This window comes from Bombina bombina, chromosome 3 (genome assembly GCF_027579735.1).
Source record: "Bombina bombina isolate aBomBom1 chromosome 3, aBomBom1.pri, whole genome shotgun sequence".
NCBI classification, from domain to species: Eukaryota; Metazoa; Chordata; class Amphibia; order Anura; family Bombinatoridae; genus Bombina; species Bombina bombina.
In genome coordinates, this window is record NC_069501.1 from 627,147,365 (window position 1) to 627,173,440 (window position 26,076).

At 38.0% G+C, this 26,076-nt stretch overlaps 1 protein-coding gene across 1 annotated transcript in view; it reads left to right on the forward strand.

Moving 5' to 3' along the window:
- The window catches only part of VAV1 (vav guanine nucleotide exchange factor 1), a 214,518-nt gene that overhangs the window by 182,189 nt on the left and 6,253 nt on the right, over positions 1-26,076 (forward strand). Inside the window, exon 26 of the mRNA XM_053707291.1 lies at positions 11,352-11,503. Coding sequence (XP_053563266.1) covers positions 11,352-11,503 — 152 coding nt within the window. The remainder of the gene's footprint in view (positions 1-11,351; positions 11,504-26,076) is intronic.

Genomic DNA, 26,076 nt, shown 5'->3' on the forward strand with positions numbered 1-26,076 from the left:
TCCATGCGGAATTACGCATCCGTCATTTGACCAACATGTATAAAGCAATGCCACTTACAGCAAACCCATGTTAACGTGTATGCGCAATTCCATTTTCGCGATCATTGCGCAATGATTAAAAGCGGAATTACGCATCCGTCATTTGACCAACATGTGTAAAGCAATGCCACTTACAGCAAACCCATGTTAACGTGTATGCGAAATTCCATTTTCGCGATCATTGCGCAATGATTCAAAGCGGAATTACGCATCCGTCATTTGACCAACATGTGTAAAGCAATGCCACTTACAGCAAACCCATGTTAACATGTATGCGCAATTCCATTTTCGCGATCATTGCGCAATGATTCCATGCGGAATTACGCATCCGTCATTTGACCAACATGTATAAAGCAATGCCACTTACAGCAAACCCATGTTAACGTGTATGCGAAATTCCATTTTCGCTCTGTGACGCATATTCTGTAGAGCGCAAGACACATCATTCCTATTTCATGTGTCACTAATCTAAAATCAGATATCTAAACATCATATGTAGTGTATGTTGTGAGATCTGTATAGGTTTAGTATCTGACTATATACACATTTTTTGATAAAAAAACAAATATTAAGATATTATATGAAGTTGGATAATTACCTGGTTCAAATTCTCCATCTCCTCCCAGGCCACCGGACGGAGAAGCAGCTGCCCTGGCCCCCGCGTCAGGACTTTCAGATCCCGCAGCTGGGAGGGAAGAAGAGGAGGCCGAGGATGGCGAGGATCTAAATCTTTTGGGGACCCGGAGATTGAGGAGCTCGCATAAAGTCACCTCATAAGGGAGTAGGTACAGTTTCCGCGGGGCCTCTCTTTTGCCACCTCTTTTACGGGCTTGTACCCAGTCCCTTATGAGGTTGACTTTTTTTGTTAACCGCAACCTCATATCTCCGAATCTCCTCATGATCTGATCCTGGGTCCTCTGGACGTCACACACCAATCTAACCGCATTGGTGATAGACTCCCAGAGGGCCTTCTTAACATGCGCATCTGTCAACCTCCTCTTGTTCCCAAACAGATGGGGATAAAAGTCCTTGACGGCGTGGACCAGTGCAGCGCTCTCCTCCTTGGTGAACCTGGGAGCTGACATGCCTGCTGGGTTGTAGATTTTTAAAAAAAAAAAATATCAGATATACTGCCTGCAGGCATTAGAGAACTGACAAAGATGGCAACGTGTAATGGACTTTTATATGGTGAAGTAAACATGAGATGCACCATGGGACAAGTTATCTGTACATCTGATTGGATAAAAGTTTGAAATATTGTTAGAATGTCTGTGAGACCATCCTGACTCAAGTTGTGTTTGTGTGATGAACTCTGATTGGCCGTTCCTTAATGTTTCATATCTTATTAACTTCCTTACACATACCTCATGGTGGTGCTGTTACTTCATTTTTCATGTAGACTTATTAGTAACTCATGGGCCTGTCATGCGGATATGTGTGACGCAGATTTAATATCCGTGATCCGTTAAATATTAATGATTAAATTCTCTTTAAAATCTAATACTGTCACATTATTAAATGTTGTAGACATTTCTCGGTTTAATAACGGTCTGTTTCTTTAATACAAATACACATTTAATATTGTATGTCTTTATTGTTCATAAAATCCATTTATTGACTTATTGTGAAGTATTGATATTGCTCTATTAAATGTATTTCATAATGCACATTGATTGTGTGCTATTGCGTGACATTAGACTCTAATGTTTAAAGATGCTAATCTGGTGTTTCAAGATGCGTTTCCCACGCAATATTTCTGAATGTTCAAATTCAGGTTATAAGGTCAGTAACTTGGATAATCTGTTTATAAATGTTAAACTACAGGTTTGTTTGTTATTAGTAAATACACCTCGAGCTTGTATTTGTCTGAAGTGCTCATATATGTTATTGTGCAATGGCGTCTATTTTTAAATAGACATTACAAACAAACAATTGTATCAAATGATCTGTAGAGATAGAAGATTGTTTAGACTTTAAAATGTAAATCAATTTATCTTAGTATTTAGATATCCTCAACAGAAGAAATTTAAATGCACATGGTTGAGACAATCACATAAGGCATCTCTGTGCATCCACCAATCTTCATCTACTGAGCCTATCTCGATATGCTTTTCAAGCAAAGTATGTCAAGATAGGAAGAGAAGTAAATACACTATTTAAATCTCTTAAAGGGACACTGTCCAAACAAATTTAGCGTTGGTGATTCAGATTGAGCATGAAATGTTAATCAACTTTATAATTTAATCCGATTCTCAAATGTTAACAATTATCTTGTTATCTTTCTTTGCAAATCAATAATGATATTTGAGATTACGGACAATTGTTGCAAAAAACCTGGGTTGTCCTTGATGATTGTTGGATAAATTAATCCACCACAAAAAACCAAGTTCAGTCCAGAGTACTGAAGCAAATAAATTATCTATTTAATGCCTTATTTTTAAAGTAATGATAGCAACATCACAAGGAGCATTCATAATATGAGACAATTTTTAAAGTTGCTTAAAATAGAATACTCATTCAGAATGTATAAATCATAAATTTTTTAACTGTCTCCCTTTAAGTATATTTTTAGTTCATGTCCCTTTAAATAAACATTTCACAATAATGCTAGAAATATCAGAAACCTAGGCACCTTCCTTTTGATAAATTAGTATAACATATGAGTAAATAAAATTTAGATTAACTTCTGGATTGTTTTACACACTGACTAAAATATATATTGTAAAGGATGTATTTCGGAGTCTTCAGCTTAGAGGGACATTAAGCTATATGTTATGTATGCATTTTGGATAAGATTATAATATTTGAACAACTTAATATGTTTGGGTATTCAATCATTAGATTGTAATTATATATATTTTTGGATTAAATACATATCTACATAGGCTATTTTGATGCTGATTGTTGGTTGCACATAGATACCTTATGTAATTGACTAAGATATGTGCATTGATGGTTTTTTTTCAAAGTATATTTAAAGACTGAATGTAATTCTATAGTACTTTCTAAATATGTTTAAATTCTTTTATGAATTATTTAAAAATCAATACACAATATACTTTGTGAATGTCCCTTTAAGGACAAAAACATTTGTAATGTTGATTTAACATTGTCAAAATAAACTAAAGGGGAATGAAAATTATATATAGATATGTGATGTCTAACCCAAGAGGTAAGATTTTAAAAACTACATAATATTAATAACTATAGTTAAATGACTCCACTAGAAAATAAAATCGATTAACCTGGCATCCAATAACTAGCTTGTGAAAAATATCAAGTTAAATGACCTACCATTTATAAATGTAAAAATTAAAATAATTTAGCAAATAATGTTTTGAGATACCTAAGGAAGATACAAGATCTTATAAAATTAATTTTACATTCAACAACACTGTCACTTTAATGTAATTGAACCACTTCCCCTTCTTAAAAGTGAAAACAAATAATTTATGAGAAATTGACTACATATCCGAAATTATTTTAACATCTAAGAATTTCAAAAGAAAAGCATTGATGGATCTCACTCCCCAATGAATGTTAAAAAAGATAGTTTAATGTAATATTCTCGGAATCAGTGGATTTTCTACAATTAATGCATTATTTGATCTTATGCATGTGCTTGTCAAATAGACAACTACCAGTCATGGGAGTCAAATTGTTTTTTATTGACAGATTATATGGATATTTATTATAATCTGTTCCAAAGAGTGTATTTAATACTAAAATATTTATTATTACCATTTTAAAAATTAATAGTTTCTGAACCAAAAACAAAAAAATATTCCTGGAAGTCATCAGATGCCAATCTGAAATTAAAAAACAAAATTTTAACAAAGTTAATACACACGTAGTCAAAGATTCATAAAATACATTTACAATCATCTTGTGTCTATGCTCTAACTTTGTTCAACATTTTTTAAAGATATTTATTAATTAAATTTAAAAAAAAAACAAAAAAAAAACAACATTATATTGTGTATTAAAAAATAAATTAAAATATCTGATTTTCTAATTATACATAATAATGTATATCACATTTCAATAATATATATGTTGAACATAAATGTCATATTTCATGTCCATTCAAATACCTCTATATCAACTATAATATGTATTCCTTTTTCTGATTGTGATCCCTAAATATCTAATGATGAAATATGTATGACTAATGTATGTAAGCTACCAATAATCAACATTCTTCCTGTGATTCTTAACTAGCATGCGTTGGTACACCAACCTGGATAATGCATGGTCTTTGAAAGTCAATTCAGGGGTAAACAGTTGATCTTCAATAGGTGTCTTATTCATCATTTAAAAAATAGAGGACTGTGAAATCCCATCTAAAAATTAGAAAATCATCTAAGTGTCTGATTGTGATCCCTAAATATCTAATTAAGAACTAAATATGACTAATGTATGTAAGCTACTAATATTCAACATTCTTCCTGTGATTCTTAACTAGCATGCATTGGTACACCAACCTGGATAATGCATGGTCTTTGAAAGTCAATTCAGGGGTAAACAGTTGATCTTCAATAGGTGTCTTATTCATCATTTCAAAAATAGAGGACTGTGAAATCCCATCTAAAAATTAGAAAATCATCTAAGTGTCTGATTGTGATCCCTAAATATCTAATTAAGAACTAAATATGACTAATGTATGTAAGCTACTAATATTCTACATTCTTCCTGTGATTCTTAACTAGCATGCATTGGTACACCAACCTGGATAATGCATGGTCTTTGAAAGTCAATTCAGGGGTAAACAGTTGATCTTCAATAGGTGTCTTATTCATCATTTCAAAAATAGAGGACTGTGAAATCCCATCTAAAAATTTGAAAATCATCTAAGTGTCTCCAATAGGATGCCTCAACAGCCTTATTCTATCAAATAGTTGGCACTTACCATGTGAACATGTCTTTGTATGGTTTTCAAGGTCAGCAGATTTGAAAGATAATGCCAGACATGATCCCATTGGTATACTTCAATTTCAATCTTGGCTTTTTCCACTGTCAGTCTGGGCAATCTTCACTGTCAGGCTTCTAATTCTTCCCTTTCAGTCTTTAGATTAAGTCAGCTCCCTAATGGCATAAAAAGTTTATTCAAAATTACTACAAGTGTGTGAATCATTTCTGTAGCCCTCTCCCACCCCCCATTTCATAAGAAATTTCTGTCACTAGCTTACTGTGTAGCATCTTGTGTTATGTTCTATCAAGCGTGAAGATGAGTCATATTGAGCAAAAAAAACCTCTAATGTGTGACATTGAACCATAGTCATGCTAGAAGATCCCTTTCTGAGTAGTCATGTGTAAACTAAATACTAGTTTATAAAATGTATGCCATATGATGTATTTGTGTACAATTCATGCCAGCAACAGTCCAGACATTTATACTTACCAGCTGATGTCCTCTTTAAAAACCAGGTGGCAAAGACTCGCTACAGGACCCAATGGCCAGAGCATCACCTATATTAATAAATGAAACACATTTTTAGCATTTGATGAACAATCCTAACATGTTTGCACAATTCTCTACTTGTCATTTCCCTAGAGTTCACATCTATTGATAATACTCCAGTCTAACTTCTATTCTTTACCGTCTAAAGTTGCGGTTGATGATGTCTGCTCTGACATTGAGCCCCTTGTCCCGGAATGGCCCCTCTAGAACAGGATCATCCTCCTCATCTCTGAGGAGGTTTCTGTCCGGCCGGACGGCCTGCAGCATCCCAGCCCGCTGTGCAATATTATGCAGGACGCTACAGGCTACAACGATCTTAGCCACCTTCTTTGGGTTGTACTGGAGGGCTCCTCCCGACCTGTCCAGGCACCTGAACCTCATCTTCAGGAGCCCGAACATCCGTTCAACCACCGCCCTGGTTCTCTTATGAGCCCTATTGTAGCGCTCCTCAGACACATCAGTTGGGCTACGCAAGGGGGTAATGAGCCAAGGCCGGCTCATGTACCCAGAATCACCTATAAATTATGAACAGAACATAATTCTAACAGAATCCTCAAAATAGTATTTGTAGTACAATAAAAAGTTTTGTACACGATAATCCAGTAACAAATGTTTATTTTAAATTTAAAAAATCTAGTTCAATATTATTCTCTATCTTCCCATTTCAGCTAAGACATGCTACATATGCGTATTTCTCCTAAATCAAGCCTTGTGTAAAATGCTAACTACATGGTTACATTGCATTCTCTATCTGAGCATTTAAGGTAAGACATGCTACATATCTGCATTGAACTAAAAGACATTAGCGGAAAGAGACAATGACATGGTTAAATTGCATTAGCTAATATCTTCCCATTTCATCTAAGACATGCTACATATGCGTATTTCTCCTAAATCAAGCCTTGTGTAAAATGCAAACTACATGGTTACATTGCATTCTCTATCTGAGCATTTAAGGTAAGACATGCTACATATCTGCATTGAACTAAAAGACATTAGCGGAAAGAGACAATGACATGGTTAAATTGCATTAGCTAATATCTTCCCATTTCAGCTAAGACATGCTACATATGCGTATTTCTCCTAAATCAAGCCTTGTGTAAAATGCAAACTACATGGTTACATTGCATTCTCTATCTGAGCATTTAAGGTAAGACATGCTACATATCTGCATTGAACTAAAAGTAGACATTAGTGGGGGGAAAATATATGGTTAAATTGCATCCTATAGCTGAACATTACGCTAACATTTTAAAAATACAGTGGCAATTGTCAAACTAATTAACCATGTTGTGCACAAATACTCACCAACGAGATAACCAGGGGGCATTTGTCTTTCCTCAAACGGTCTCCACAGGGACGACAGAGAGAGGATGCGGGCATCATGACAAGCCCCTCCAAAATTCGCACACACATGCATAATCCTCATCTGTGCGTCACAAACATACTGCACGTTGAGGCTATGAAAATGTTTGCGATTTCTGAAGGGCGAGTCATCAATTGGAGCACGCAGCGCAATGTGGGTACAATCTATGGCTCCCAAGACATTGGGCAATTGAGCAATATCAAAGAATTCCCGCTTCAGGCGCCTCCAATCACCATCATTCTGTGGGAATCCTATGTATTGCTTACTGATACGTACCATGGCGTCCAGAAAGTTATCAAACACCACAGAGAATGTACCTTGAGCCAGGCCATGCATGTACAGTTCTCCGGATTGAAAACTCCCGGAGGCCAGGACGTATAGACAGCTTAGCATCTTACTCATGGCGGGAACAGCAGTCCTTATTCTTATACGTGGCTCCAAATGAGGTTTAAGAAGATCATAAAGGCCAATGAGCTGTTCGCGATTGAGCCGATACTTATCATAAACCTCAAAGTCGCTCATGTTTTCCAAGGTGGGTCTCACCCTGTAGACACGAGGACCTCGAACCAGACGACCCCTTCGTCTCAGTCTGAGCCGCCGAGGCTGCCTGATTCGACCAACAGCTAGTTCGCTAATAGCAGCACCAGCAGCGTCTACCATGTCATCGTCATCCATCTTTCAAAACAGCGTAACAAGGTAAGCACTTGATCTGATGTGGATCACAAGTGATGCATTGGCCATGTTGTTTGGGGGATTTATAGTACAATTAGTCCAATGGTAGTGAGTTTGTAATGATTGCTGATTGTATTCACTTGTTTGTATGTGAGCGGCGCGAATGCTTTCACAGTGGGCGTTTATTTGTTGTTTGCTGAAATGTTATTTTCCAACAATGAATCTCAATGTGAAAGTGTCAAATATCACACATACAGTGCATGTTTGTAATGTTTGATCATATGCGTAATCAATATTTCTTAAACGCGATCTTATAGTAACAAGCACACGTCCAGGCTAACATGAATGAAAGTGCATAGTTGTGTATAATGTGCATCGAATGTGATCGATCAATGTTGCTGCAATATTGTTTGTAAACGATAAAGTAACATCTGCCATCTGTAGTATTGTATATATAAGTGATTGCCGAGCTGTCAATATTGTATGCGTCCCTTTAAAATCGCAATAATAATTCAGAACTTCCCGTCTGCCATCTGTAGTATTGTATATATATAAGTGATTGCCGAGCAGTCAATATTGTAAGCGTCCCTTTCAAATCGCACTAATGCTGAATAACTTCCGGCTGTCATCTGTAGTATTGTATATATAAGTGATTGCCGAGCTGTCAATATTGTATGCGTCCCTTTAAAATCGCTATAAGAATTCAGAACTTCCCATCTGCCATCTGTAGTATTATATATATAAGTGATTGCCGAGCAGTCAATATTGTATGCGTCCCATTAAAATGGCACTAATACTGAAAACTTCCGGCTGTCATCTGTAGTATTGTATATATAAGTGATTGCCGAGATGTGAATATTGTATGCGTCCCTTTCAAATCGCAATAATAATTCCGAACTTTCCGTCTGCCCTCTGTAGTATTGTATATATAAGTGATTGCCAAGCTGTCAATATTGTATGCGTCCCTTTCAAATGGCACTAATACTGAATAACTGCCGGCTGTCATCTGTAGTATTGTGTATATAAGTGATTGCCGAGCTGTCAATATTGTACACGTCCCTTTAAAATCGCACTAATACTGAATAACTTCCCGTCTGCCATCTGTAGTATTGTATATATAAGTGATTGCCGAGCTGTCAATATTGTATGCGTCCCTTTCAAATCGCACTAATACTGAATAACTTCCGGCTGTCATTTGTAGTATTGTGTATATAAGTGATTGCCGAGCTGTCAATATTGTATGCGTCCCTTTCAAATCGCACTAATGCTGAATAACTTCCGGCTGTCATCTGTAGTATTATATATATAAGTGATTTGCGATCTGACAATATTTATTAATTGTCCCATTGAAATCGCCCTAATAATGCTGTTCCAAACTGTTCTTTACGTATATGTTGTATTGTAGTATTGAGTGTTAAAGTTCCGAAAGGGGCGGTACAGTCGTGAATCTGTGATGTGTATGGTTGAATCTTCTAATGACGTCATGATATTATTAACCTGCCTATGTAGTTCTGAAATCCTCATTGTGTTGTTGTATTTGACTACATTGTTATTGTGTGCTGAATAAAATATAAATGTGTGCTTTGTGGTTGCGTGATGGGTGATGCGTGTTATGTACATGTACGTATATATTGTGATTGTGTCCCACATATGCTGACTTCTATATAGCGGTCTGGCATTGTTGTTCCTTCCCATAAAGTGACATCTGTAATCTGGTGTAATGATGTTCTTGTTGTACGTAATTCCTAATGGTTTATTGTGATGGGATCATGATGTTAAAATTACAGTAAAATCCATATGTTCTGTTTTGTGATTCCTATAGAGAATGTAATGTGTTTTTCCCCCATCATTTGAATGCACATGTATGAGTGAATGTTAAAAGTAATGTATGTGCATCCATGACTGATCATGTGTTAAGCCTATGTAGATATGCTGTTGCTGCAAGCATATGAGTTGAATAACTGAAATGCAATAATAAAGGTAAATGAGAATTGTTTCCCATTGTGTAGTGTTTGTGAATCCTGAAAAGTTGACATTATTTTTGTGTCCGTTTAAATGTAATATTTTTAAAACTAAAATGTTGTTACTAGTTATGTTGATTTGTAGTTGATGTAATATAAAAGTATGAAACAAGTTAATGGTGTTGTGAATATTCAAACAGTAAAATCCATAAATCCACCATAGGGAAATAGTAATTTCTTGATCTATTTATCATAGCTGGGTCTAACGCATGAAATCATGTCTTTTCTAGCGCTGGTATTTGGAGTTTTTCTGTCTACGCTATTTGCGTGCGTTAGGGAAATGAGGGTTTCGCGTGCACGAGCACGTCTTCCCAATAGAAGTCAATGCAGGCTCTAAAAATTGGTAATTTTTTTTTTCTAAGACTGGTTTTCCTCGTAAAGTGAGTGACGTCATGAGCTTGTGTGAAAAAGTAACTAAATCGTGTTCTTTTTGTGATAAATAAATATTTTGGGTATGTCATGTGGTGTATATTGTTTGTATGCATCGATGAGTGTATGTTTGTGATAATGTTATTTGTTAAATGTAGGTATATGAGGGTCTTTTCCCGTGTGTCAATGTAAGTCAATGGGAAAATGGATTTGTGTTGTTTTTTTTCTAACACCCGAGATCTCGCAACTTTAATCCTTTGTATTTTGATGAAAAATTATTAAATATTAAAAATAAATATAGTGTAGTGTTTGTATGAGTGTAAGTGTACTTTGTGTAATATTTGTTTTGTGATTCGTGGATGTTTTTTTTTTGTCGGTATATGTTTACTACTGGTTCTGAGGTGTCGGTAGAAATTTGAGCGTTAGGTGTTTTTTGAGTGTCGGTAACTGAACTCTAAATACCAGAGTCCGTAAGAAACCAGCGTTAGGGGCCTCTAACGCTGGTTTTCACGGCTAACGCCAAACTCCAAATCTAGGCCACTGATTTTTGTGATTCGTTGAATATTTATCTTAACTGAATCAGGGCAATAAATAATAAAAGGGCAAGCCACAGTCCCTCTTAACAAAGCTCTAGGTACCACCAAGGGTACATGTACCACTGACTGAGAAACTCAGCAGTATACCACGCCGGCAGAGAATATTATACTCACTGACTCAGAGGGAAACTATAGGCTCCATGTATCAAGCTGTGGATGTAGTTTGAAGCCCTTGTGATGCAGGCTTGCTCATTGGAGACCTTGTAATAGGCTTTATCAAACCAGGGTGATTGACAACCCCCGTTCTCATGCATTTATTTGCAAGTATTGGTGGCTGTTCCCACCTCCTATAACCTCCGATCCAGTACCAGCACATTATTTAGTTTGCCACAATACAAAAAGAAAGCAGCTCGATCCTCCTTTTCCTACAGAGCACCACAATTATGGAACATCCTCCCGCACACTTTCAAACCTTCCCCAAGCCTAAAATCCTTTAAGACATCCCTCTTTGCATATCTATATTGCTTATTGTACCCTATTGTAACAATGCAATGTTTTGTGAACCCAGGACATACTTGAAAACGAGAGAAATCTCAATGTATCCTTCCTGGTAAAATATTTTATAAATAAATAATAACAGATGCAAAGGGATAGGTTCCCTGCCTGGGAACAATGTTTGCATAAAGCTTTTAACCTATATGACATTATTTGCATTAGAAGCAAAAGATTCAGCCACACAAGAAGGTTTGGCCATATTATCTATACATTTAATATGAAACAACAATGGACATTGACATATCAAATATTAAAATTGTCATCTGATTATAAAAGCAGTACTTAATGTAAAGCTGAAAAATGTAAAATATAATGATGTGTCTCATTTACAGACAAAAGGATGAAATATTTTGGCTCTGCCCGAGCTCGTTATGATTTCTGTGCAAGGGACAGGACAGAGTTATCTTTAAAAGAAGGGGACGTCATCAGAATTCTAAGCAAGAAAGGACAACAGGGTTGGTGGAAAGGAGAGGTATATGGCAAGGTGAGAAATTGCATGGAGTAAAAAAACAATACCCAGATTAATTAAGCAGATACATTTTTGGCAAACTGGTTTAAAGGGACATTAAACACTAAATAAATGCTAGATAGATTGATGCATTCAAAAAAATTTAAAGGCTGGTATCAGGCTCTGGAAAAAGTTTCATTAGCTCTTTAAAGAGCCATGATACCCAAATGTTGAAACACTTGAAAGTGATGCAGCATAGCTGTAAAAAGCTGACTAGAAAATATCATCTGAACATCTCTATGTAAAAATGAAAGTTATTTTACCTCAAAAGTTCCTCAGTAGCCACATCCCATTGTAAAGGTCTTCTAAGCAGCAAATCAGTATGTCTGTCCCGGGACAGCGGAAGGAGCGAGCTTTCGTGCACACTCATATTATTTCCCTATTCTGTTTAAGGAAGTTTACTATGAAATCTCATGAGAGTTAAGTCAAATCTCATGAGATCACAGTAAAAGAGTTCATGACCTCAGCACTACTGATGCTGATTGGCTGCAGTTCATTTCTTCATTATTATTTTTTTAACTGCAGCTGAGCAACAGCTGAAGTATAACTTTTTACACAGAACTTACTCTGCTTAGCTGAGGAAATTGTGATGTAAAATTTCTTCCTTTTTTACATAGACATGCTCAGGTGATATTTTCCTGTCAGCTTTTTACAGTTATACTGCATCAGTTTCAAGTGATTTAGCATATGAGTATTATGTCCCTTTAAATGTTGACAATATAATTAAACTAACGGGATCTGCCATGTTATAACTTAGATTACCTTCTCTGCTGTGGGACAGTTATAAATAGGTCACTAGAGTGTGCAGCCAACGGCTGTGTGGAAATAACAGTGTTCTGCACATTTCTAACAGGAACTGAAAAGCTCACAGAATTGAATTACAGGAAAGGGGGACAAAATAAATAATGAAAGTATACTGTATTTTTTAAATTTATTTATGATTTATCATTTTATATTACTATCTCAAAGTTTTTAATGCCCTTTTAATGGTATTTATATATAAAAAGTTTAAAATGGCATTTCTCCAACCAAAAAGCAGTTCATAAAGTTATTAATTGGGAAATGGATATGGTTTATTACTAGATGATAGCTCTCTCTCTCTCTCTATATATATATATATATATATATATATATATATATATATATATATATATATATATATATATATATATATATATATATATATATATATATATATATATATATATATATATATATATATATATATATATATATATATATATATATATATATATATATATATATATATATATATACGGTGTGGTGAATTTTGTAGTGTCATGGTGGATGTCATGACCACCTCTCCTGATCAGACTGTACAGTTGAGGCTGTGACTGAAATGCAGGGATGAAAGGGTTAATAAAACACTTTCTAAACTATTATCTCCAGATAGTACAAAAATTCATTTTATCACAAGCCACTATCTGCATCTATAACTCTAAATGCTGCCACTATTAATATATAGCCAATCCTAATGAAAATCCAAAACTAACAGATTAAACATCCCATAACACAATTTGGCAAGAATAAGTCTAAAAAACATAGTTCTGTTATTACCATTCTCTCCAGTAAAGTGAATTCAAATGTTAAGACAAAAGCCAAAACTATAATGCAAAATATGTTTTATGACAAAAATGGTCACAGTGCATTAAACATTAACAAGAGTACAAAAAAATATACAAGAGGTACACAGTGCAATTATAGTTTTAAAAGCAACATGGATAAAAAAAAATAGAAAGCAACACTCTAATCACAATCCAGGAAATGTATAAGTTTTCCCACTCAAGGAGAATCCGGGGTCACTCACGCACTTTCAGAAAAAAATGCTCTCCAGCAATTGACAATTTGTGTCATTTTCCCCACTATATAGACGGAACAACCAGCTCAGGTTCCTAAACCACCCCCAGCTTTTATGAACCTTGTGGTTCTAAGCTAAAGTCCTAAATGTATTCCACTAGCATAACATTTGCACAGGCACACTTAATTTACCTGCAAGGTCGTCCAAAAAAAACTTTAGGCCACCCAGAATGTTTTGGTATCTAACACCATGTATTTTCCATGTTTTATTGTTCCAAGGCATCATTACTTATAAAGTACATTTCTTTACAAGGCTAATTATCATGTTAATGACCCCATATATTTGTATTTGTGACACACTGTTTTTATTCAATTGTGTCCAGTTTAATTTCTCTTGAAGGCTGGTATCAGGCTCTGGCAATACCTTCGGGTTAGTGAGGTGCATCTCCAAGCTTCACAGAGTGCAATAAAAAAATAATTGTGTCTGTTTTCTGAAAGAATTCTTAAGTTAAAGATATATGAAATCTACATTTTTTCTTTCATGATTCAGATAGAGCACGCAATTTTAAGCAACTTACTAATTTGCTCCTATTTATTCTTCTTCGTACTCTTGGTATCTTTATTTGAAAAGCAGGGATGTAAGCTTAGGAGACGACCCAAGTTCAGCACCTGAGTAGCGCTTGCTGATTGGTGGCAAATTGATAATCGGAGTAAATTAGAAAGATGATTAAAATTGCATGCTCTATCTAAATTATTAACTTTAAGGCTACAAGAAAGTTAACCTTTCCTATAGTGGACAGTGCTGGTTAGTGGACAGTGGACAATATATTTTTTCCAGGCTTGGTAAAATAAGCAGTCTCCCATTGCAGTCCTCATTACCTTTAGACCTGTGTCATACAGACTTCCTTGCTGCTTTTCCAGCTTTCAGCAGGGAACAATTTTATTTTAATTTTATTTTTCAATAAAAGTATCCATTAATTTCACTGAAAATATTGTTTTCTGGTCAGAATTGTGATGTTACAGAGGTAAAAACATATATTCTTGCCTCTAAATACTAAAAGCATTAACTTATTTTTTTATAAAAAAAAAAAAAAAAAATTTATGCTTACCTGATAAATTTATTTCAGGATATGGCGAGTCCACGGCTTGAGTAATTATTGTTGGGAATATCACTCCCGGCCAGCAGGCGGAGGCAAAGAGCACCACAGTTAAACTGCTAAGTATCACTCCTTTACACACAACCCCCAGTTATTCAACTGAAGGGAAATGGAGAAAAAGGAGTAACACAAGGTATAGAGGTGCCTGAGCTTATAGTCAAAAGAACAACTGTCTTAAAATAAAGGGTGGGGCCGTGGACTCACCATATTCGGAAAGAAAGAAATTTATCAGGTAAACATAAATTTTGTTTTTCTTTCCTAAGATATGGTGAGTCCACGGCTTGTGTAATTACTGTTGGGAACCAATACCCAAGCTAGAGGACATAGATAAATAGGGAGGGACAAGTCAGGCAGTCCTAAACAGAAGGCACAACCGCTTGAAGAACCTTTCTCCCAAAAGAAGCATCAACCGAAGCAAAAGTATCAAATTTGTAAAATTTTAAAAAACGTATGTAGAGAAGACCAAGTTGCAGCATTGCAAATTTGTTCCACAGAAGCTTAATTTTTGAAAGCACAAGAAGAGGAAACCGCTCTTGTGAAATGAGCCGTAATTCTCTCAGGAGGCTGCTGTCCAGCAGTCTCATAAGCCAAACGAATTATACTTCGTAATCAAAAAGAAAGAGTATTAACAGTAGCTTTCTGACCTTTACGTTTCCTAGAGAAACAGACAAAGAGGGCAGAGGACTGGCGAAAATCCTTTGTCGCCTGTAAGTAGAATTTAAGAGCACGTACAACATCCAAATTGTGTAACACATGTTCTTTGGAAGGAGGAGGATTAGGACACAGAGAGGGAAAAACAATTTCCTGATTGATATTTCTAACAACCTAACTTAGTACGAAGAACCGCCTTATCGGCATGAAAAATAATATAAGGGGAATCGCACTGCAGAGCTGAGCGTTTCAAGACTCTTCGAGCAGAAGAGATAGCAACAAAACCTTCCAAGATAACAACTTAATGTCTATGGAATGCAACGGCTCAAACGGAGCCAGCTGTAAAACATTAAGAACAAGGTTAAGGCTCCAAGGAGGAGCAACAGACTTAAAGACAGGCCCGATTTTGACCAAGGCCTGACAAAAAGATTGCACATCAGGCACATCCGCCAATCCTTTATGTAGTAAAACTGATAAAGCAGAAATCTGACCCTTCAGGGTACTGGCTGACAATCCCTTCTCCAGGCCTTGCTGAAGAAAAGATAAAATTCTAGGAATTCTAATTCTACTCCAAGAGTAGCCCTTGGATTCACACCAATAAAGATATTTACACCATATATTATGGTAAATCTTTCTAGTAACAGGCTTGCGAGCCTGAATCATGGTCTCAATGACCGACTCAGAAAAACCACGCTTAGACAGAATTAAGCGTTCAATCTCCAAGCAGTCAGCTTCAGAGAAACGAGATTTGGATGAAGGAAGGGACCCTGAATCAGGAGGTCTTTCCTCAGAGGTAGTCTCCAAGGTGGGAGAGATTACATTTCCACTAGGTCTGCAAACCAGATCCTGCGAGGCCACTTAGGGGCTATTAGAATCACCGATGCCCCCTCCTGTTTGATACGAAACTATGACTTGTGGAAGGAGAGCAAACGGAGGAAACAGGTATGCCAACCTGAAAACCCAAGGAACCGCCAGAGCATCTATCAGAATAGCCTGCAGATCTCTTGACCTTGAACCGTACCTTGGAAGCCTGGTGTTCTGACAGGACGCCATTGAATCTAACTCCGGCACCCCTCATTTGAGGACTAAGCTGGAAAACACCTCCGGATGGAGTTTCCACTCCCCGGGATAAAAAGTCTGTCTGCTCAGAAAATCCGCTTCCCAGTTGTCTATTCCTGGAATGTGGATGGCAGACAGCAATTGTGGGTCTCAGCCCACTGAATAATCCGAGTAACCTCCTTCATGGCTAAGGATCTCCGAGTTCCTCTCTGGTGATTGATGTAAGCCACAGAGGTTATGTTGTCTGACTGGAACCTGATAAACTGGGCTGAGGACAACTGAGGCCAAGCCCGTAGAGCATTGTAAATCGCCCTTAACTCCAAGATGTTGATGGAAAGAGCAGACTCCTCCAGAGTCCAAAGGCCCTGAGCTTTTAACGAGTTCCAGACTGTTCCCTAGCCCAGTAGGCTGGCGTCCGTGGTCACGATCACCCAGGAAGGTCTCTGAAAGCATGTGCCCTGAGAAATCAACCACAGGAGAGAATCCCTTGACATCTGATCTAACTATTCTCTGAGATAGATCTGCATGGTTGCCATTCCATTGTCTGAGCATGCATAACTGGAGAGCTCTCAAATGGAATCGAGCAAAAGGAATGATGTCCATGGAAGCCACCATCAGACCGATTACCTCCATACATTGAGCCACTGAAGGATGAGCAGAGTCCTGAAGAGAGAGGCAAGAGGAAATGATTTTGGTTTTCCTGACCTCTGTCAGAAAAATCTTCATCAATAGAGAATCTATTATGGTCCCTAAGAACACTACTCTTGTAGCAGGGGAAAGGGAGTTTTTTTCCAAATTCACATTCCAACCGTGGGAACGAAGAAAAGACAGCAATACCTCTGATATTTTGCTAGTTGAAAAGATGGTGCCTGAACCAATATGTCGTCCAGGTAGGGTGCCACAGCAATTCCATGAGAACGGATCACTGCCAAAAGAGCCCCCAGAACCCTTGAAAAAAATTCTGGGAGCCGTGGCTAGATCAAATGGAAGGACCACGAACTGGAAATGTTTGTCCAGAAGGGCAAATCTCAGGAATCGGTGATGGTCCCTGTGAATAGGGCCATGAAGATACGCATCCTTTAGGTCTATGGTTGTCATGAACTGACCCTATTGTACTAAAGGAAGAATGGAGCGTATAGTCTCCATCTTGAAGGATGGAACTTTGAGAAACTTGTTTAGACACTTCAAGTCTAGAATGGGACGGAAAGTTCCCTCTTTTTGGGGAACCACACATAGGTTGGAGTAGAACCCAAGACCCTGTTTCTGCACTGGAACTATCACTCCCAGGGAGGAAAGATGTTGTATACATTTCAAGAACGCCTATATCTTTACCTGGTCTGCAGATAATCTTGAAAGAAGGAATCTGCCTTTGGGAGGAAAAGTCTTGAATTTCAATATGTAATCCTGGGATACTATGTCCACAGTCGAGGGATCTGGGACATCTCGTATCCAGGCTTGAGAGAATTGAGAAAGTCTGCTCCCCACCTAATCCAATCCCATATCAGGGAGAAACCCTTCATGCTGATTTGGAATCAGCTGCGGGTTTCTTCTGATTGTTTCCCCTTGTTCCAAGACCGATTGGGTTTTCAAGAAGACTTGGATTGTTCCTGCTTTGGAAAAGGGAAGTTACGAAAAGAACGAAAATTACTCTGACGTCCTTTAGGCCTATTCTTTTTATCTTGAGGTAGAAAAGACCCTTTTCCACCCGTATTAGAGATAATTTCTGCCAAACCGGATCCAAACAAGGTTTTGTCCTTGTAATTAATCGCCAGAAGCTTGATTTTAGAGGAAACGTCCACAAACCAGGATTTCAACCATAACGCCCTGCGGGCTAGGACAGCAAAACTAGAAGTTTTAGCTCCTAGTCTAACAACCTGTAAAATGGCATCTGCAATAAAGGAATTGGCCAACTTAAGAGCTTTATTCCTATCTTGAATTTCATCCAAGGACGTCTCTACTTGAAGAGAATCAGACAAGGCGTTGAACCAATAAGATGCCGCACTAGTCACGGTGGCAATACACACCGCAGGTTGCTATTGGAGACCTTGATGAACATAAATCTTTTTCAAATAAACCTCCAGCTTCGTGTCCATCAGATTCTTAAAAGAGCAGCTATCCTCAATAGGAATAGTGGTTCTCTTAGCTAGAGTGGAAATGGCCCCTTCAACTTTGGGTACAGTATACCAAGGGTCTCTAATGGAGTCCTCGACAGGAAACATTTTCTTAAAAATGGGAGATGGTAAAAAAGACACCCCTGGTTTCTCCCATTCCTGTGAGATAATCTCCCTAGCACGGTCCGGCACAGGAAAAACCTCCAAAGTGGAAGGTTCATCAAAGAAACTATTAAGTTTACTGGGTTTCTTAGGAGTGACAATGACAGGGGTATCTGAGTCATCTAAAGTAGCTAAAACCTCCTTAACAATACATAAAGGTGTTCAAGCTTAAAGGGCCACTGTAAGTAAATATTTTCTATGCCTGTTACTAACTAACTACCCCAAATACGCTTTTTATCAATAGCATTTCATTAACATATCTGTACCGTATATCAGAAATCTTGTCTGCAAATTTAATTGTTTTCCAAACCCACTTCGTGGGTATCCTTTGCTCTGTACCAATCCGTTTACAATACCTAGGTTTCAAAATGGCGCTTTAAACACAAAGTTATTGGTTTAAGTATTTTGAACATGCAGTGCTGAAAACAGTGGGCAGGATAATGTGACATCATCGGCGAATAAAAGATATAACTTTTAGAACGTTATGAAACTTCGTTTTGGAGAAAATATAGGTCAGTAGGTTTTAATTAATGTTTATTAACTTTAAAATGTTAGTTGTTTAGCTTAAAAATTATAACAGAAAGTAATCCTTTAAATATGAAGGATACTACCTCAGTATCAGAAGAAGGAATTATACTGTCTGAATCTGAGATTTCACCCTCAGAAAGTCCTGATGTATCTTCCTCATCAGACTTATGAGAAAATGCAACTTGGGAAGCAGAACTGAGGACAGATACCTCCTTACATTCTGAATTTCCCCTTGCGTTTTCCCTGTAATCTGGGAATGGCAGCTAATGTCGCAGACACCGCTGAAGATACCTGGGCAGCAATTTCTGCTTTTAAATAAACTCCACTAGGAGTTAGAGGAACCGCAGGACACTGCATGTGACACCATTGAGGCTTGTGACATAGCAGGAGAAAGCTGAGGTATTATTTTAACAGCATCATCCTGAGAGACATTAGGCTCAAACATTTTACCTTTATTTTGTAAGGTTTTCTTGACACATGAAAAACAAAATTGCATAGGAACTACAATTTGTGGATCTAAACATAAGCATGAATTCATGAGAGCAGGTTCTTGCTCCATATCAGACATGTATTTGTACAAGTATATTTACTGTTTCACAACATTTCAAATATTTTAATATTCAATTAAAATAAGCCAAGGAAAAAAATCACTTTAGATTTATGTGAGAAAAGTTAAAAAAAAAAACACAACACATTTAATAAACATCAAATAAACTTCTAAAATACCCCTCAGGCCACCCCACACCTCAATTTCTGAGGTGCCTTACCGCTACTAATTAAGACCGGATAAGCCAGAAATGGAGAAAAACAAGTTTTCCCTCAGTAACGTTATGAAGTAAAGCCGGTCATGTGACCGCAACTGCCAAGCTCAAATTACTGCTGCGACACAGAGAGGCACTAAAAATAGTTTCCTGGTACACTGAGTACCAGAAATAACCGTTTTTTCAAACCTAACAGTTTAAAATGGTGCATTGTTTTATTTTAAAGCAAAGGGGAAATGAATAAGCTGCTGAAATAGAAAATTCAGCCTTACTTTCAGTTAAAACTTGAATTGTTTTATCAAGTAAATATGTGTCAGAAAATAAAGCCTAATAAAAACATTTTACGCTTTATTTTTAAAAGGGTTTAAATGTTAGTCTCACACATCCTACAGTGTGTGCTTCATGCCCCAGTGTAACCCATACAACAGGATTATATATTTCCCCCCAAAAAAAGCATATACTATGTAATTGTGTATAGGTGCTGAGTATCAGAGAGAAACATATATACAAGAACAATTCCAGCAAGAGAGCTGGACAGGATACTAACCAGAAAAGCACTCTTCCCTCATATGTATGGGCTTAGTGTATATAGGTTTTAAAATATATCAACTTTATTAGATTTAAAAAGGGTTACACACAATAAAAAAGTTGTAACAAGTAAAAGTGGTTTTCAAACTAATGTAGTGAAAATGGTGGATAGTTACAAATTCTTATCCTGAATTGATATCATGGATAGTAACTCCAACCTAAAGAGGATTTGTGGTAAACCTTAAAGGGACACTGAACCCAAAAAAATATATTGTGTGATTCATATAGAGCATGCAATTTTAAGCAACTTTCTAATTTACTCCTATTATCAAATTTTCTTCGTTCTCTTGCTATATTTATTTAAAAAAGAAGGCATCTAAGCTAAGGAGCCAGACAATTTTTGGTTCAGAACCATGGACAGTATTTGTTTATTGGTGGGTGAATTAATCCATCAATCGGCAAGAACAACCCAGGTTGTTCACCAAAAATGGGCCGGCATCTATACTTAGATTCTTGCTTTTCAAATAAAAAAATAAATAAAAGGAGTAAATTAGAAAGTTGCTTAAAATTGCATGCACTATCTGAATCACGAAAATAAGGCCAACCTGTTAGGGGACACTAATCACTCCAAGTGTGTACTCATAAATTGTATACCTCACTGAGTGTTATGTGGATACTTAAATAAATTGTACCCATATGTACTCTGTGGTAGAGAACTGCAACAGTAGTAGTATGGCTAGGTATTGATAACTTGTAAGTTACGTGTAGTTTGCACTTATATATACAAATTACTTGTTAGTGTGCCCGTGGGTCACGATTAAAATATTAGTTGCTCCACAGATTAGAGGTATATCTCTGCCGTTATTTGTACAGCATAATATCTAGAATGGAGCGGTTAGTATCCTGTCCAGCTCTCTTGCTGGAATTGTTCTTGTATACCTAAACACCTCCTCCATGCACCGAAGGCAAAGAGAATGACTGGGGGTTGTGGGTAAGGGAGTGATACTTAGCAGTTTAACTGTGGTGCTCTTTGCCTCCTCCTGCTGGCCAGGAGTGATATTCTCAACAGTAATCACTCAAGCCGTGGACTCACCATATCTTAGGAAAGAAACTTAAAGGGACACTAAACCCAAATTGTTTCTTTCACGATTCATATAGAGCATGCAATTTTAAGCAACTTTCTAATTTACTCCTATTATAAATTTTTCTTTGTTCTCTTGCTATCTTTGTTTAAAACCAGGAATGTGATGCATAGGAGCCGGCCCATTTTTGGTTGAGAACCTGGGTTATACTTGCTTATTGGTGGGTAGATGTAAGCATCCAATAAGTAAGGGCTATCCATGGTGCTGAACCTAAAATGGGCTGGCTGCTAAGATTTACATTCCTGCTTTTAAAATAAAGATAGCAAGAGAACGAAAAATAATTGATAATATGAGTAAATTAAAAAGTTGCTTAAAATGTCATGCTCTATCTGAATCATGAAAGAAAAAAATTTGGGTTCAGTGTCCCTTTAATTCCTATTGATATGCGTTCAGTCCAAAATTTGCAAAATGTCTCCAGTCAGAACAACTAAAGGTATCAGTCTTGAAGAAGAGGGGGGGGGGGGAAATCAGAGGTAGAGGCCTTTGTCCCAGAACAAAATGTGGATTATATCTATTCATATCTTAAATATAAAGAACTTTTATAGAAACCTACATAATCCCTTCATCTCCCCATCAACAGAATTTTTGAATCAATTGTTTTGCAGTGCAAAACGTTTTTTAGTTCCTTAGAAAGCAGGCTCATGGTGACTTATTTATTCAGTGCTGGAAGGTTCATAATGGAGTCAATGAGAACATTAAAGGGACACTGAACCCAAATTTTTTCTTTCGTGATTCAGATAGAGCATGCGATTTTAAGCAACTTTCTAATTTACTCCTATTATCAAATTTTCTTCATTCTCTTGGTATGTTTATTTGAAAAGCAAAAAGTAAATGCCAGCCCATTTTTGGTTAACAACCTGTGTTCTTGCTGATTGGTGGATTAATTTAATCGACCAATAAAGTGCTGTCCAGGGTCTGAACCAAAAAAAGTAAACTTATGCTTACCTGATAAATTGATTTCTTCTATGATACGACGAGTCCACAGATTCATCCTTACTTGTGGGATATTATCCTCCTGCTAAGAGGAAGTGGCAAACAGCACCACAGAAGAGCTGTCTATACAGCTCCTCCCTTGACTCCACCCCCCAGTCATTCAACCAAAGGTACAGGAAGAAAAAGGAGAAACTAAAAGGTGCAGAGGTGACTGAAGTTTTTAAACAAAAAAATATAATCTGTCTTAGATTGACAGGGCGGGCCGTGGACTCGTCGTATCATAGAAGAAATCAATTTATCAGGTAAGCATAAATTTACATTTCTTCTATAAGATACGACGAGTCCACGGATTCATCCTTTACTTGTGGGATACAATACTAAAGCTACAGGAAACGGATGAACGGGAGGGACAAGACAGATACCTAAACAGAAGGCACCACTGCTTGAAGAACTTTTCTCCCAAAAATAGCCTCCGAAGAAGCAAAAGTATCAAATTTGGAAAAGGTATGAAGTGAAGACCAAGTTGCAGCCTTACAAATTTGTTCAACAGAAGCATCATTTTTAAAAGTCCATGTGGAAGCCACTGCTCTAGTAGAGTGAGCTGTAATTCTTTCAAGAGGCTGCTGTCCAGCAGTCTCGTATGCCAAACGGATGATGCTTTTCAGCCAAAAAGAAAGAAGTAGCTTTTTGACCTCTACGTTTTCCAGAATAGACAACAAACAGAGAAGATGTTTGACGGAAATCTTTGGTCGCTTGCAAGTAAAACTTCAAAGCACGAACCACGTTCAAGTTGTGCAACAGACACTCCTTCTTAGAGGAAGGATTAGGACACAGGGAAGGAACAACAAATTTCCTGATTAATATTCTTATTAGTAACAACCTTAGGAAGGAATCCAGGTTTGATACGCAAAACCACCTTATCAGAATGGAAAACAAGATAAGGCGAGTCGCATTGCAATGCAGATAGTTCAGAAACTCTTCGAGCCGAAGAGATAGCAACTAAAAACAGAACTTTCCAAGATAGAAGTTTAATATCTATGGAATGCATAGGTTCAAACGGAACCCCTTGAAGAACTTTAAGAACTAAATTCAAACTCCATGGCGGAGCAACAGGTTTAAACACAGGCTTAATTCTAACCAAAGCCTGACAAAACGACTGAACATCTGGAACATCTGCCAGACGCTTGAGCAGTAAAATTGACAAAGCAGATATCTGTCCCTTTAAGGAACTAGCTGATAGCCCCTTCTCCAATCCTTCTTGGAGAAAGGACACAATCCTAGGAACCCTAATCTTACTCCATGAGTAGCCTTTGGATTTGCACCAATAAAGATATTTATGCCATATCTTATGGTAAATTTTCCTAGTGACAGGCTTTCGAGCCTGAATCAAGGTATCTATGACCGACTCAGAGAATCCTCGCTTAGATAAAAATCAAGCGTTCAATTTCCAGGCAGTCAGCCGCAGAGAAATTAGATTTGGATGCTGGAACGGACCTTGAATGAGAAGGTCCTGTCTCAGCGGCAGTGTCCACGGTGGTAGAGATGACATTTCCACCAGGTCTGCATACCAAGTCCTGCGTGGCCACGCAGGTGCTATCAAAATCACCGAAGCCCTCTCCTGTTTGATTCTGGCAATCAGACGAGGAAGGAGAGGAAATGGTGGAAACACATAAGCCAGGTTGAACGACCAAGGTACTGCTAGAGCATCTATCAGTACTGCTTGGGGATCCCTTGATCTGGACCCGTAACAAGGAAGTTTGGCATTCTGACGAGATGCCATCAGATCCAATTCTGGTGTGCCCCATTGATGAATCAATTGTGCAAACACCTCCGGATGGAGCTCCCACTCCCCCGGATGAAAAGTCTGACGACTTAGAAAATCCGCTTCCCAGTTCTCCACTCCTGGGATATAGATTGCTGATAGATGGCAAGAGTGAGTCTCTGCCCATTGAATTATTTTGGAAACCTCTATCATCGCTAGAGAACTCTTTGTTCCCCCCTGATGATTGATATATGCTACAGTCGTGATATTGTCTGACTGGAATCTTATGAATCTGGCCGAAGCCAGCTGAGTTCATGCCTGATGCGCGTTGAATATCGCTCTCAGTTCTAGAATATTTATTGGAAGGAGAGCTTCCTCCTGAGTCCACACACCCTGTGCTTTCAGGGAATTCCAGACTGCACCCCAGCCCAATAGGCTGGCGTCCGTCGTCACTATGACCCATTCTGGCCTGCGGAAACACATTCCCTGGGACAGATGATCCTGTCACAACCACCAAAGAAGAGAGTCTCTGGTCTCTTGATCCAGATTAATCTGAGAAGAGAAATCTGCATAATCCCCATTCCACTGTCTGAGCATGCATAGTTGCAGTGGTCTGAGATGCAAGCACGCAAACAGAACTATGTCCATTGCCACTACCATTAGTCCAATTACCTCCATACACTGAGCCACTGACGGCCGCGTGGTTAAGATTTTTGATTTTCTGACCTCCGTCAGAAAAATTTTCATGTCTACCGAGTCTATCAGAGTTCCTAAGAATGGAACTCAGAGGAACAAGTGAACTTTTTTTTTTTTTATGTTCACCTTCCACCCGTGAGATCTTAGAAAAGCCAACACGATGTCCGTGTGAGATTTGGCTAGTTGGTAAGTTGACGCCTGAATTCAGATATCGTCCAGATAAGGCGCCACTGCTATGCCCCGTGGCCTTAGAACCGCCAAAAGGGACCCTAGCACTTTTGTGAAAATTCTGGGAGCTGTGGCCAACCCGAAGGGAAGAAACACAAACTGGTAATGCTGGTCCAGGAAGGCGAACCTGAGGAACTGGGGATGATCTTTGTGGATAGGAATGTGAAGATACGCATCCTTCAAATCCACGGTGGTCATATATTGACCCTCCTGGATCATTGGTAAAATAGTCTGAATGGTCTCCATCTTGAAGGATGGGACTCTGAGAAATTTGTTTAGGATCTTGAGATCTAAAATCAGTCTGAAGGTTCCCTCTTTTTGTGAGCTACGAACAGATTGGAGTAAAACCCCTGCCCCTGTTCTGCTTTTGGAACTGGGCAGATTACCCCCATAGTATATAGGTCTTCTACACAGCGTAAGAACGCCTCTTTTTGTCTGGTTTACAGACAACCGCAAAAGATGTAATCTCCCCCTTGGAGGAGAATCTTTGAAGTCTAGAAGATACCCCTGGGTCACGATTTCTAAAGCCCAGGAGTCCTGAACATCTCTTGCCCAAGCCTGAGCAAAGAGAGAAAGTCTGCCCCCTACAAGATCCGATCCCGGATCGGGGGCTGCCCCATCATGCTGTCTTGGGAGCAGCAGCGGGCTTCTTGGTCTGTTTACCTTTATTCCAAGTCTGGTTAGGTATCCAGACTGACTTGGATTGAGCAAAATTCCCCTCCTGCTTTGCGGTAGGGGAGAAGGTAGGGGGACCACCTTTGAAGTTTCGAAAGGAACGAAAATTATTATGTGTGGTCCTCATCTTATTAGTCTTATCCTGAGGAAGGGCATGGCCTTTTCCTCCAGTGATGTCGGAAATGATCTCTTTCAGTTCAGGCCCGAATAGGGACTTACCCTTGAAAGGAATAACTAAAAGCTTAGATTTTAATGACACATCAGCAGACGAGGACTTAAGCCATAACGCTCTATGCGCTAAAATGGCAAAACCTGAATTATTTGCCGCTAATTTAGCC